Source organism: Phyllopteryx taeniolatus, chromosome 1, assembly GCF_024500385.1.
Source record: "Phyllopteryx taeniolatus isolate TA_2022b chromosome 1, UOR_Ptae_1.2, whole genome shotgun sequence".
NCBI classification, from domain to species: Eukaryota; Metazoa; Chordata; class Actinopteri; order Syngnathiformes; family Syngnathidae; genus Phyllopteryx; species Phyllopteryx taeniolatus.
In genome coordinates this window covers 12,879,525-12,895,114 of record NC_084502.1, presented here as the reverse complement: position 1 = coordinate 12,895,114, position 15,590 = coordinate 12,879,525, and the positions used below count along the sequence as shown (strand labels likewise).

At 46.0% G+C, this 15,590-nt stretch overlaps 1 protein-coding gene and 1 long non-coding RNA gene across 2 annotated transcripts in view; one reads left to right on the top strand and one right to left on the bottom strand.

Annotated features, from left to right (window-relative positions):
• Positions 1-15,590, top strand: part of LOC133477799 (uncharacterized) — a 54,300-nt gene that overhangs the window by 3,797 nt on the left and 34,913 nt on the right. The gene's annotated exons all lie outside the window — the stretch shown is intronic.
• Positions 1,073-8,190, bottom strand: scrt2 (scratch family zinc finger 2). Its single transcript, XM_061772956.1, has 2 exons — positions 7,378-8,190; positions 1,073-4,709 (listed from the first exon to the last, which is right to left on the bottom strand). The coding sequence occupies exons 1-2, from the start codon at positions 7,535-7,537 to the stop codon at positions 3,916-3,918; spliced, it is 954 nt and encodes a 317-aa protein (XP_061628940.1). The 5' UTR covers positions 7,538-8,190; the 3' UTR covers positions 1,073-3,915.

Genomic DNA, 15,590 nt, shown 5'->3' with positions numbered 1-15,590 from the left:
TGGGATTTGTTTTGCCTCATAGTGGGGACATTTACAGGAAATTGACACTAAAGCTCATAAAACTGCTCAAACAACGACAGAGGAGATGCCAGCTGAAGGTGCATTACTGTCATCATTACTTACTGATTTCATGTTGACTGAGAGTTCTTGAAAAAGACTCCGCTTTCACACATTCGATGCACCTCAGTTACACCCATTTCAAAACTCAGTCACGGCTTTGGTACAAAGGAATATTCGGAGAACAATGAAAAGAAAAAGAAATCAACTATCAGGATAAAGTAGAATTTTTCCAAGTCAAAAGTAGTAATATTCCATTTTTCTTCTCGATCGAGAAAAATCATCTTTCAATGTAACCAATTGATTATTGTAGTCATACAGTGTGTTGTATGTAAACTGGCCGTGTACCAGAATACATGCGTACCACCTCGAAAAGTCCTTAGCTCTCGCTCCCAGTACCACCATGATGGTACTTAAATGATGACTCAATAAAATGGATTACACATAAAAGTGTAAAAAAAAAAAACCAATGCAAATGTATTGCACTTTAAAGTTAAATACAACTGAACTCGATTGAACAAATGCGATGCAGTGGATAAATACAAAAACATTAACGCCGCTGTAATACTAGGCACAGTTTGAACATTTCATTCAGTGATTCTTTCACAAACCACTAGAGGGAGCCTGTTTACCACCAGTGGTACGCAGACCACACTTTAAGCATCACTGCGCGTTAAGTAAATCATCACTGATTGCATTCCAAAGAAATAATTGCAGACTTGCAGGTTGCTTGTGCTATTGTTTTTATTCATGTTATCATTGCTATTGTTGTTGTCATAAATTGTAGCAGAACAAGAGAACCCAAAACATCCCCTTTCAGCAATCATGGCTTAAGTTTCTTCATACTCAGACAGACAGACAGACAGAAAGAGAGAGCAAGAGATAGGAGAGAAAGAGCAAGAAAGTGGAAAATCTTCATCTGTTTTTTTTGTTTTGTTTTTTTTCTCTTTGAGGGCCATATGGAAGGTTTCAAGCAGCCAACCATATGTTGTAGGCTTTTGTCATGGAAATCATATTTATTTGGCACTTCTCTTTGCACAGCCGAGCTGGGCACATTTAAAAAAAAAAAAAGAAAGAAAGAAAGAAACAGAGCATGATCAATTCTTTGAGAATACACTGAAGTGTTGTTGCCTTGTCTTACAAATAGTTTGGAAACCAAGACACTCCCTGATTCATGTGGCCACCCGGGTTGTAATTGGTACCTGTTTTTATTTGTACATAAATACAATTTTTAAAAATAAGACCACTAAATAGAAAAGGGCAATTCGATGTCTACATGCATATTATTGCTGTGCCGTATTTACAATTCTATGTACACATTTGTCAAAGAGGAACAATGCTGCACTCGGTCTCAATTTGGAAGTGAAGAATCGAGCCATTAGCCATTAGCGCCCGTGATCCGATCTGCCGCCACTTTAAGTGTGTTCATCCTGCCGCACGTCCTCCGATGATGTTTTGTTTTGTATCGTCAGCTTCCGAACACATGAGAATATAAAAGCAGCACAAGCAGTGATTTGCGTGTCTGCTCAAAGGTCAGTAATTCAGCGTCGTGCCAAATGGTGTTTTGTGCGAGCGGAGATAGGAGACAGGTGGTTTGGATGCTCTCACGCGGCGATTCAGCTGTGGCGCCGAGACAGCCGTCGACAGGACGAAGCGGACGGATAAACAGAGCGGAAACTTCTCTTTTCTCCATTTCTTTTCTGTTTTGGGCTTGCGTCGGTTTCATCCCTTTGAAATATGCAAATAGCTGACAGTGCATTTGCCTGCTGGTGCTTGACCTTCCCCTTGGAGGTTGCTCACCGACTCCATTACGCTCCCTATCTGCAGTCTGTCCGAAAACACCTGTTATCCTCCCACACTCGGCCGCCCTCCGCCAATCCCACTTCAGCGCATTTCTTCCTCTGTGAGGCAGTTGGGATGAAGATGGCTGACAGGGCGTGGGGGGAGTCGTCGTGGACAAATGACGGGGGATTTGGATGTGCACTCGAGCGCGCTACTTCCCTCGAACGAGCTTGGAAACGTCCAAGCCTTATTTACGGCCGCTGGGTTATTTGGCGTGGACAGCTCGCGGAGATAAGTAGTTCGCATTGTGGTCATTGTAATGGCGTTAAATCATAAATGTCCCTTACCGTGGTTCTTACACGGCCGCTCTGTAAAACAACAGAGACAATAAGCCAAGATTAAGCAGCCTCTCACTGCACTGGCATCATTATTGCTTTTGCACCTTTGAAGCCTCGATGTAACACGATCACACCTACATTACTTGACTGTAATTTGATCCAACACGAAGCATCGCATCTGAGTCAAGGAGTTAGTTATTGCCTGAGTTGTTTTGTTTCGGGGGGGGGGCGAGACAATCTCTGGTCCTGAGGAGGAGCGTCGGACGTTTTGGAGACAAGATAGAGAATATTTTGGCATTTAATTTTCATTGTTTCTTTTTATTGCCCTAAATTGAGTAAAAACAGGACAGCTGTGATTGTTATACAGGTCAGTTGCCGTGTCATTAAGGTTATTGCCATGGGGACGGGGGGGGGGGGGGGGGGGAAGACATGTAGCTCTGCATTGGTTAGTCGGACCTCTGCTAGCAGTGATGCTGTACATTGTTCCTCTTTAAAAACTAAGTCCCACGGACTCTCTACAGTTTTCATGCATATAAACATTTTCTTTGAAGAGCAGCAGCATCTTACAAGTTCAATGAATGTTCATCATTTGAAATAATAAATCAATCAATCAATAAATACATAGCAATTGAGTCTTCAATAAATACCCCCCAAAATAAATAAATAAATAGATAGATAGATAAATAAAGTATTTACATGATCATTAGATGCAGCAGAACAATGGACGGAGCTTTGAGCGACATATAAAAGAGTCACTTTGTAACTGAGGGTGCGCGAGTGAGTAAAGCGTCAGCCCGCGGTCACACCGGCGGACGAGGAGAACCTCAAACATCACGTGAAAGACGGTGCACCGTCAAGGCAGCTGACGCTCGCTCGCCACCGGGTCGGAGGAAGAACGAGTGTTTTCTTTGCTATAGACACAGGACAGCCTAAAATGACTGAGCACTTCGCTTACTCGTTGTGAGGCCTGCCGCCGCACATTTGAACAGCGCGACTCTGACGGAATCGAAACGCCTACGGCCCGCGATCGCAGAGGGCTTCTTCAAACGTTTGGAATACCCACAGTTACAAAGATGCCTTTTGAGCACAAAAAAGAATTTTAGAAAAATAACATTGGTGTGGAAAAGGGGGGTCTTTTTACCTTTTTAAAATCATCTCCCCTTCGTTTTTTTTGCAAATACTGTTATAGTTCAGCTTTTCATAAAAAGTTGGCAGTTGCAAAAGAATTCAATTCTTAGCAAATAAAAAGCAGCATAAAAATACAAGAGGTCATTTTGTCTCTTTAAAAAAAGCCAAAGAACACTGTCCTTTTTATGGTTTTTTTTTTGTCAATTTTCTCATTACTATTTCCTATAAAATATCAGCAATCTAAATATTATTACTATTGATATTAGTATAGTCATTGATAAAAAAATTCACATGCCAGGCCTCATATATAATTGTGTGTGTGTGTGCGTGTGTTTGGTGTGTACAACTATCATCTACAGCTTCTATTTGGGGAAGGTTTTTGATTGTATTTGTCTGTGGACGATTAGCTACTGTGCAGGGGGGAAAAATCCAGCATCTTCTGAAATTGTCTTTGCCGTTGTCATTAGAGCTTCTCATAATCTCAGTGAAAATATTGCTTTCTAAAAAAGGGAAGAAAAAAGGCATGGAGGGCAGAGTGAACAGGGGTCGTGAACCTGCCCTAATCGAGGGGGGGGGGCGGGGGGGTTAAAATTCTGCATCTTCCACACCGTTAGTTGTCTGATCCAGAGTCGTCTTCGTCCGCAGAGCCCTTGAAGCAAGCGGACTCGTAGTGCTTGTTCAGGTAGGACTTGAGAGCGAAGGTCTTATTGCAGCGCTTGCATCTGTAGTGCTTGAAGGCAGAGTGTGTTTGCATGTGGGCGCGGAGGTTTGAGCGGTCGGCGAAGGCTTTGCCACAATGGGCGCAAGCGAAGGGCTTCTCCCCCGTGTGAGAGCGCATGTGACCTTGGAGGAGCCACGGCCGGCTGAAGGCCTTGCTGCACACGTCGCACTTGTGCTTGAGGTCGTGGGTGAGGATGTGCATGGCCAAAGCCGGCATGGACACGTACACTTTGCTGCAGGTGGGACACTTGCGGGCCATCTTGCTGTCCAGACTGCGGTGCGTCTGCTTGTGTCTGCTGAGGTTGGACGAGGTGGCGTACGTCTTGCCGCACTCGTTGCAGGTGTGGCGAGCCGTGCCCGCGACTCCGCTCTCCTGGAGGCCGGCGTTGACGCTGCTGCTTCTCGAGCCCCCCTCGCGAGCCTCGCCGTCGCCCTTCCTTCTCGAGCGCCCGTCGGAGATGAAGAAGGCATCCATGGTGTAACCCTCGTCCAGGGCCTCCGATTCGCCGCTGTAGAAGCCGCTGGCGGTCATGCCCGACTGGGGGCTATCGGGGTGCTTCAGGTCGGGGTCGCAGTACTCGCCACCGCTGCTCACGTGGGTGTACAGGGGGTCCGACACCAGCTTGTGCTCCATCTTCTTCTCTTCCCGGTATACAGATGGTGTGATGTAATCCTGGATGTAGCCTGAGTAAAGAGACACACGCAAACACAGTTGGCCGGCAGTCGTGATGGATGAGGACACGGTGACATGCCGCTGATTACATGATTATCATGTCGGATGAAATCGTGAACGAGCCGCACGGAGATAATTGCGTTTCTTCCAGATCCCACGGGTTGCACACACAAACCTGATGAGCTCAGCTGCATTGAAGAGGCTGGCAACTTCCCACCGAGGGTAGCTCCGCGCCAATTCGAGGTGCAGCCCTTTTTCGATGGAGGTGATTTCACCTCGCTTCACGTTATCTCGCTGTTCTTTGCCTTACGTTTGTGCTCGCGATCAGATCAAAATGATCAAAATGGTTTTGACAGGCACAGACGGGCCAACCCTACCCCCAAATTCATCATTTTAGCCAGCTCGTTGTGATGATACTCTTATATGTATTGCCATTTGTTTTACGGTGGTGTGTTTTCGAGGAGCGTAAAGTCTTCTCAGGGTTCCACAGGCTCAAGAGTGAGATGTTCCAGTGCCTGCCTGAATGCAGACAGCCATTTTCATTGGCATCGTTCAACTCGCTCATAAAGGCGTGCCAACGAGCTCAAAAGGCTTCGTGGCAAGCTAGAATGCATCCAAAAAGAGTTCACTGCATCCTCATGCTGCGACTCTCAGGATCATTCAAAATGCGGTTTATCTTCAGGGGAAGTACCTAACCCTTCTTATTCTTTTCAGTGGAAGATTTGAGATTGAGTTTCTTCTCTGAGAAACGTTTGTGCTGCAAGCAGTGGAAATTGGGTATTGAGGGCTTTTGAACTGAGAGAGAGAGAGAGGACAGAAACCGCAAGAGACAGAGCAATGTCACCTGTTTCATGCAACTAACGTGCTCAAGTGTCTTCAAGAAAGCGCTCCAAAATGAACCGAGTGCTCTTGGAGAACAGGGTCTCCCTCCATTGCTAAGGATTTTCTGCCCAAACAGTCGCAGCCATGACACCCGGGCACAGGGAAACACTACTTTTATGCTGCACTGTTGACCCACAGGGATGCTGTTTGCATTTGTTTGGGAGAAAATGGAGAAACAGCGAAGACAAATATTTGTAATCATTATTTGAACTGAGTAATGCTGAATCATTTTCTTTTTCAATGATTCAATAGGAGTTGCCAAGTCAGGCAGTTTTACACAATACGACGCCAATGACATGCTGGCCCTCACTTGATGCGAGGCATTAGTCTCCTGTATCCGAGGCGTTTACTCTGTTTCAGTGACTCAAGGTCAGTCAGGCATCCATCCAGCTCATCCTTTTGGACTCACGCTGGCTGCATCGGTCTTAACAGCCTCCTAGACTCATTCGTCAGATGCAAAGCAAGCATGTAATTAATGGACCCTCTCGGCCAGCCCTCTTTGTTGTCGACAGACACTCAAGTCAAATGTCTCCACAATGGGGGGAGAAAATCTCCTGGCACAGCAGAAATGCTGATGCTTGATGCGTGCCGGTAATTCATCTTTACACCCCTTTTGTAGGCTCGGCATAAAAAAAAAAACAGTTTTGTTTTTGCTCTTGCCATAAGTAACAATAGTGAAGGAAATGAATCTAAAGTTCAAGCTAGCGAGCATTTCGAATGAGGTTGTATTTGTATTTTTTTTTCCGTCCACTAAAGTGTTTGTGGAGGGGGAAAAAGTCAGTTCATCCTCCCTTTCATGGTGATCCATGAAAAATTGTCAGTAGCCGGGTTGAATAACAGGTGGGCATTACGGCAGCATTAAGCTGTGGGCTGCGACGCCGAAGATATCCTCACAAACGATAACAAAGACGCACATATGGTCCTCTAAACAGGGGCCACAAAATGGAAGCGGTGAGCTCCAAGCGGACTGCGAGAGCGAAGGTCGCTCTCGGCGCTGCCAAGTGCAGCTCAGGCTGTCCGAGCTGAGCGTTGGCCACAGTGCAGCTGTGCGCCTTTCTCCATGTTAACTGTACGACCCCAGTCACGTGATGGACCTCGCTGTTGTCCTAAGCGTTTCCGTCTTCTTTTTCTCCTTCCCGTCGCTCCCCACTTCCCTCCCGCCCGCACTCTACAGCGTGTTGATGTCTGTTGCGGCAGCCCTGGGCCTACATGGCTGAAACTCTAACCCCTGCTAGTTTTCAAATGCCCGGAAGGAAGAGAAAGATGTAGCCGAGCGATGGGGGTGGGGAGACCGTGCATGCTCCGTTTGGAGGGGGAGAGGGGGGGGCAATAGAGGATCGGACCATGATGGGAACTCAAGGACAATAACAGCTAAGGACAAATGTACTCATCTCTCGTGTTCATCTATCTATTAGCTTGCATGAAATCAAATCATATTGTACTCAGCATTCAGCCTCCGCCGGGCTGTTGCCGTCACACAAACGCACAAGTGATTAGACACACGTTTTGTTCCCTATTTACATAAGCTGATCTGTGGCTGTGACCTGAATTGTGTCTGTCCTTCACTTGGAGTCAAAAAAAAAAAAAAAAGTGTGGGGGCAGGGTGTCGGGTAGGATTATTTGGGATATTGATGTAAATACCAGCTAGCCGTTAATTTACACACTACTACACGTTATTAGCTGGCTGTCTCAGCCCGCACGCAAAAACAAAGGAGGATGCCATCAAGTGTTTTGCGAATGTCTGGCATGCTGCAATCGTTATCCGGAGCAGGGCAGACCGGAGGCACGGTAACTCACCATTCTCACTCAGACGAACGCCGAGGCTGGTCGCAGAGTCCGTGATGGAGCGTGCAAAAGTGAACGAGTCGTCCAGGTGCTGATGGTGATTATTGGTGGCCACATTGGAGGAAGAGAAATCATCAAGTTTGATCTTCTTCACCAAAAATGAGCGGGGCATGTTTCAGCGGATAATAACACAGCGCAGTGGAAAACGCATGAGCGAAAAGAAAAAGCTTCTGAGGGAGCACACGACCACGGCTAGCTTGACGGTAATCCTTACGATGAAGACGGCGGCCCAAAACATGAGATGACGAAAGCAAAAATGCAACCCAGTGGCGAACGACGTTGACGGCAATGCTGTGCGCTGCGCTCTGGCTCCCCCGGCTTTCCCCAGAAAGTGCAAATAAATAAATAAAAGTGATCCTGTTCAGCACTGGATAGCTCCTGTGATGCGGCCGGCTTAAAGGACCAGTGAGGAGGAGGAGGAGAAGAGAAGAGAAGAGAAGAGAAGGAGACAGGCGCAGAGGAGGGAGAGAGAGACACTGTCAGACTAGCTGAGATCAGCAATCACGCCAGCCTTTATATGGGGCACAGGCAGTGGAAGATCAGGTGGTGCTGCGAAATGGAGCTGCTTAGCTTTAATCCATCAAATGTCCCCGGGGACACACATCAAATTACTAGTGAACCGTCTGTGCATTCGCACACAGACAGACACAGGAGAAAGAACACAGTCAGACCCCCGTTGCCCCCTCTCCTGCTCCTCTCCCCTCCCCTGCCTCTTTCACCCCGCTTACGCTCCATGCACGGAGGAGGAGTGAAAGAGGTGGGCAGACAATGGAGATGTGGATGAGAACACACTCGGTGTCCTGTCCCCCATTGTTTTCAGATGAAGTGGCACAGTTTACGTTTGCCTTGTACAGGCGCTGCCTCCCTCGTGCCGTCTGTGTTACCTCAAACACCATCGTGCGCCTGTGGCCCTCCGACACACGCTCGCATGCCGAGGGAGGTTATCTCTGGGACAACCCGACTTTCCCCCCCCCCCCCCCCCCCCCCCACCCCCTTTAAGACGTTCTGGATTCCAGGGCTGTTGATGAGGGAGCAGCGGAGCAGCCGCACGGCTCAGCTCAGCTTCCTCCCCGTTACATCCACGCAGATGTGTGGCGGGCTATTATCTGATTAATTAATTACATCTTTTTTGATTAGAGTGAAATCTAGAATTAGATCCATGCTCACAAAATTGGCCACACATCTGAGCATTACTTTGTATTTGTGTGGACTTGTTAGCTCGTGGTGTGAGTTATGGATTAGATTAGTTGGGGTGTTTTTCTTCCGAGCGCCACATCGATTCTCTTGAGAAGTGAGACTTTCGTTCCGAATGGATGTGTCTGGAAAACCAGCGAAAAAAATTCGGCATCTGTTTGCTCTACCGGAAACAACAAGTTTGATTCAAATGTCTTCGATTCGAATAAATATTAAGTATTGTCGTTTGTCATTACATAAGAGTCGAGTGCATACCGTACAGTGTCTGTCTTCACTTTTCATCGTATCCCATACAATTGGATGATCAATGAGTGACTTCATTGTTCAATATTTTGAAAAATGAAAAAAAATAAATAAATCTGTTTCAAAATTCTGCCCTCATTAAGAACATGACTGATATGTTTGTATTACAAACCCCAATTCCAATGAAGTTGGGACGTTGTGGAAGATGGAAATGAAAACAGAATGCAATGATTAGAATTTTTTGCAAATATTCTCTCCTTTTGAATTGGATGCCAGGAAAACATTCCCAAAAAGCTGGGACAGGGGAAACAACAAAAGACTGGGAAAGTTTAGGAAAGCTTAAGAAAAAAACCTTTGGGAACATTTCACAGGTGAACAGGCTAATTGGAAACAGGTGAGTGACATGATTTGGTATTTGCTAAGGAGCATCCCCGAAAGGCTCAGTTGTTCACAAGCAAGGATGGGGCGAGGTTCGCCACTTTGTGAGCAAATACTCCAACAGTTTAAGAACAACGTTTCTCGATGAACAATTGCAAGGTCATCCACGGTCCATAATATCAAAAGATTCCAATCTGGAGAAATCTCCGCACCTCAGCGGCAAAGCTGAAAACAAACCTTGAATGGCCGTGACCTTCGATTCCTCAGGCGGCATTAAAAAGCGACATCATAGTGGAAATGATATCGCCACGTCGGCTCAAGAACACTTCAGAAAACCATTGTCACTTAACACACTTCGTCACATCATAAAGTGAAAGCCATATATCAACGACACCCAGAAACGCGCCGGCTTCTCTGGGCCTGAGCTCATCTGAGATGGACTGACGCAAAGTGGAAAAGTGTGCTGTGGTCTGACGAGTCCACGTTGAAATTGTTTTTGGAAAACATGGACGTCCAGGCCAAAGAGGGAAAGGAACATCCGGATTGTTATCAGTGCAAAGTTCCAAAGCCAGCATCTGTGGTGGTGTGGGGCTGTGTGTTCGTGCCCATGGCATGGGTAACTTGCACATCTGTGAAGGCACCATTCATGCTGAAAGGTACATACAGGTTTTGGAGCGAAAGACTCGCTGCCATCCAAGCAAGGTCTTTCCCAGGGATGTCCCGACGTATTTCAGCAAGACAATGCCATGCCACATTCTTCACGTCGTACAACAGCTTCAACAATTAGTGCCCTCAGTTCCCAAATGCTTATTGAGAGTTGTTAAAAGGAAAGGCGATGTAACACAAAGGTAAACATACTCCTGTCCTGGAACTTGTGGCAGGCATCGACTTTGCGCGATAACCCCAAGACCCGCCTCTCTTCACACAGTGGTCGTTCGCTCTGCCGCTTTCACACGCATTGGACCGCTGTCTTCTTCTTTGGTGTTCTTTTCGGTTGGCAACCATTATTGCCACCAACTGGGCTGGAGCGGTCGTTTCTCAGCAGCCCAAAATATTGAATAAGCTGAAAACCTTTGAATAAAGATGAACACAGTGCCGTGAGTGATTAAAAAAACTAATTATTTTTGAAAATGAACCAGCTGTTTTAGTCGTCTAACGACACTCTTTAAATTCAACAATGAAATAATCTCTTCAAGCTGCGCCATTGTAATACTTTGTATATAAATCCTTGGCACATTTGAGAGGTTCTTGAGCGGGCCCATTTCCAACATTTCAGAATCCAACTGAATGATCCTTCAAGTTTGCAATGAATGGTCTTTGTACTTCTCCCTTTTCCATGTTGATGTGTTGCGCTGGAATGTCGTTCGATTTGCCACAAATTTCTCTGAGCGTTTAGGCCTCTCCGCCGCTCTTATGTGATCTTCGTCACCAAATGGCGACCCCGCCCCTCAGAAGGTGACGAATCACTCCGGTGGGTGGGCATTTATCACGCGATTATGATTGTTCATGACGTGTTCACGGTACTGTCACCACGTCCGGTACGAATGCCGAGACAAGGACGGACGAGAGAGGTCAAGGCAAGAAGGATTGTGTGAAATAATGACCTGCGCTTTTGTCGATGTGGATGAATGTACAATCCCTCCAGGATTCGGTTATTTTAGGGTCGCCGATAATGTACATCTGTACTCGGACTCGTGCGAACGCTCCGATACTACAACGCCCTATACCAGCCCGCCATTTACAGCGGCGCCTTGAGATACGAGTTGAATTTGCTCTGAGACCACGTTCGTAGCTCAAAACAGTCTTATCTCAAATCATCATTTATTTTGAAATGAATAGAAAGGCCATTAATCCGTTCCAGTTTCCCCCCCCAAAAAACAAAAACATGCTGTGTGTTGTATTTTAATAAGGGAAAAGTACCACTCCATAATATTGTACTTTCTCCAAACATAAAGTGACGACGTATTCCAATTGAATTGAAAAGAATGAAAGAGTTTTGGTCCCATTGCCGCTCCTTCTGGTGTGCCCGCCTTGGCTCCCTGGCGCAGTGTAAGGCAGAGAGAGCGATAGACTGCTCGTTTATACGTTCTGATGACAGCACTTCACTTCGAGACAGGACGCAGCAGCCGATCATAGTGCAGCAGGGCGTGTCCTTACTGAAACTCAAGTGCGATTCATAATAACGCGTCACGACTCCTTGTTCGCTGCTCATCAATACAGCACTAGTACTAGTCGTTCTGCACAGAGGGTGAAGAATATATGACCCTGACGACTGTTATATTGTCCGTTTACATGTTGCGCCGTTTGTGTTAAATCCATTGATGAAAGGCTTAAAAAGCGCTGTGCCATAGATGCTATTAGCATAAGCATATCATTAGCATCACAGAAAAACAAATACAGAAAGATGATGTGACAATATTCACTGACATATATTCTTTCTACAAGTTACATTACTGCAGCTTTGCCGCAACATTCTTCTTTGTGCCTTCTCATCAAATCGATGTGTTATCTGCATGTGTTGCACCACACTGCCCCCTGGAGGCCGAGGCGTGCACAATAGAAGTGCCACATAAACCTACCGAAATAGGATTATTCAGTGTGTGTATAAGAAAAAAACACAACTCAACTCAACTGACCTATATTTATAGCGAGTAGACCAAAAAAGCTGGGACAGGCGGCAAAAATCACCAAACACGTGTTTGGAACATCCCACAGGTGAACAGGCTCATTGGGAACAGGTGGGGGCCATGATTGGCTAGAAAAGGAGCTTCCCTGAATTGCTCAGTCATTCACAAGCAAAGATGGGGCGAGGTTCACCTCTTTGCGAACAAGTGCGTGAGAAAATAGTCCAACAGTTTAAGGACAACGTTCCTCAACGAACAATTGCAAGGAATTGAGGGATTTCATCATCCGCGGTCCAACATATCATCAAAAGGTTCAGAGAATCTGGAGAAATCACTGCATGGAAGCGGCAAGGCCGAAAACCGACATTGAATGCCCGTGACCTTCGATCCCTCGGGCGGCACTGCATCAAAAACCGACATCAATGTGTAAAGGATATCACCGCATGGGCTCAGGAAGACTTCAGAAAACCAACGTCAGTAAATACAGTTCGGCGCTACATCCGTAAGTGCAACTTCAAACTCTACTATGCAAAGCAAAAGCCATTCATCAACAACTCCCAGAAACGCCGCCGGCTTCTCTGGGCCCGAGCTCATCTAAGACGGACCGATGCAAAGTAGAAAAGTGTTCTGTGGTCCGACGAGTCCACATTTCAAATTGTTTTGGGAAATTGTGGACGTCGTGTCCTCCGGGCCAAAGAGGAAAAGAACCATCCGGACTGTTATGGACGCAAAGTTGAAAAGCCAGCATCTGTGATGGTATGGGGCTGTGTTAGTGCCAATGGCATGGGTAATTTACAGATCTGTGAAGGCACCATAAATGCTGAAAGGTACATAGAGGTTTTGGAGAAACATATGCTGCCATCCAAGCGATGTCTTTTTCATCCTGCTTATTTCAGCAAGACAATGCCAAACCACATTCTGCACGTGTTACAACAGCGTGGCTTCGTCGTAAAAGAGTGCGGGTACTAGACTGGTCTGCCTGCAGTCCAGACCTGTCACTCATTGAAAATGTGCGGCGCATTATGAAGCGTAAAATACGACAACGGAGACCCCGGACTGTGGAACGGCTGAAGCTGTACATCGAGCAAGAATGGGAAAGAATTCCACCTACAAAGCGTCAACAATTAGTGTCCTCAGTTCCCAAACGTTTCTTGAATGTTGTTAAAAAAAATTTAAAAAAAGGTGATGTAACACAGTGGTAAACATGAAAAGTAAACATACTTTCATGATTATTTGCTCAAAACAATCAAGTTGATCAGTTTGAACATTAAATGTTGTCTTTGTAGTGTATTCAATGAAACATAGGTCGAACATGATTTGCAAATCATTGTATTCTGTTTTGATTTCTGTTTAACAAAACATCCCAACTTCATTGGAATTGGGGTTGTAATAATAAATAAATGAAGTGTTATATTTGAGTGAAATTGATCCCATGTTCAATAAAACTGTTTTTCAACAAACATTTTCTCTAAAATCGCAAGACGTAATGGCATTATCAAGTATCAGTACTCGCTATTGGCGTGTACTCAAACTTTGTTCCTGTACTTTTAATCGGTCTCAGAAAAGTGGTAACGTGAATCTTTTTGTTTTGTATCATTCTGGTAACTTAATTACATTTGGGGGGGGGGGGGCTTTAACTTAATCCAAAACTCCCCAGATTGTACATATTACTGTTTTTCTAGGTCCCGCTCATTAATGTTGTTCTCATTGTCTGATGAAGGCACTTTGATTTCACATATTGCAGACAGGCTTTCCAAAGTTGTCACTATCCCTTTTGCATTCAAAAAAAAAAAACCCAACAACAACGATGAAAAAATGAGTTTCACAGTGTGACATTTGAGAAGAACAAAAGCAAAGCCAGAGAAACATTTCAGCCTATCCAGCAGCAGGCAAGTGGCTACAAATTGTTTCCCCAGCTCCTCCTCACCCAGACCGGTGGTCCGGTCCGCTTATGGCCCCAAGAGTCCCTCCGACATGTGGTCACTGCCTCAGGATGTTACCATAGTGACCGACCCCCCTCAGACCGGAGGGATGGTCTCCACTCACTCAGCCGCTCCGGTCGGATGGGGGTGAAGCCGTGATACAATCTTCCTCATTAACATCCTTTATGGCCCTCCGGGGTCGGGAGCCGTCCTGGCCGGCCGAATTAATGAAGTCAATCTACTTGATTTGTTCCTTCGCTCTGTTCCACAAGACACACCGCTGAGAATTACCTCTCTGCGGGAATGTTTATTATCTTTTTACAGCGCGACGCCTCTTTAATCACGTCAATCGCGGCTAATTCCTCCACCTGACGGCAACGGAGTCGCTCACCGGAATAGGCAACTTTCAGTGGATTTGCTCTGCATTAGATTGTGATAAGTGTCAAACTTGGCCCTGCTTCCATAAAGTGACTCGGAGCTGGGTGAGCGAGGTGAAGAGAAGCTCAGAGTCCATTAGGCGCAGCCATCTATAATTCACCTCGCTCTTGCTTACTGGGTCACTCCGACGAGGCTTTTTTTGGAGAAGTCGTCGTCTTTGAAATGGGGGACTAGCTGTTCGAAGCGCGCGGATGAAATGTGACTTCATTCCTGATGCAACAAGTATGCATCTCCATAAACATTTGGCATTCATTTGGAAAATTCTGGCAGCAACCACGCATGCATTTTGCACTATATCTTTTTGATACATATACTTGGCTCACTGAAAGCAATATGTAACGTTTTGCCGTGTCCGACGTGTCGCCTGAATGGACCCAAACTGAGTCCCCAGTCATACTGTATCTAATGCTGTTTGGCGGATAGTTCAGTGTATCACTCATGCCCTATTTGGCTTGTGTTCGCCTGTTGTCCTGTGTGCATCTCGGCGCGTGTGCGCATTTGTTGTCCATGGGCAACTGTTCCGTAAATAGGGCAATTAAGTGTGGAAAGCAGAAAGGAGCTCACTCCTTCCTATCTCTTTGGTGGCAGAGATAATTTATGCTAATAACATCTCTACCACTCAAGCTGCCCAAAAATGATAGCAGGCCCTTTTGGCTTCACAAGAATCTTTTCATCCTCTTGGAGGAAGGGAGGGGGGGGGAAACAGGTCTCTCAACACCTTGCAAATAAGAAGACAGCTGCGTGGCAGTGAATGAAGCTGTCGCTCGTCCTTCTTGGCCTTTCATCTGCGGATAATCATCTTTCCTCCTTCACTGTGTCGCATGCTGCTTGTTTGTTCTTCATTTAGCCTGTGGAATACTCCGAACCGTTTCGCCTTTTGTCTCGTGCAGACTCACAAGCCCGCGCATGATCCGTCATCGCTTTTCTCTTCAAGAGCCTTCACTGGACATTTTCGGCATGTGCGAGTGTATGACTGTAAATAGTATCCTATGCATGAGTGATGCTTTTTAATAACACTTAAACTCCAGCTCGGAATACTGTTCATGCGGTGTACATTCCTCCATCATACATAACGAGGGGCAACCGAGGGTTTGCGTGGCTGTGGAGAGCAGGGGGCCGTGCTGGCGGTTCAATGAATAATCCCAGAGAGAGTAGCAGCAATAAACCATATGAAATCTGTGCTACCCCCACATGACCGTGCTCAGCGAGGAGCTCTCAATGAGAGGGAATGTGACAGCTTCCAAAGGGAAGATCGTTTCTTTTGTGCTCTGGCAAAAGCGAAATCAAAATCCAAACACAGGCCCAAAAAAGGACTTTTTGTAATATTTGTTGCAATTGTCAGTATAAGACTGGCAACTAGTTCATG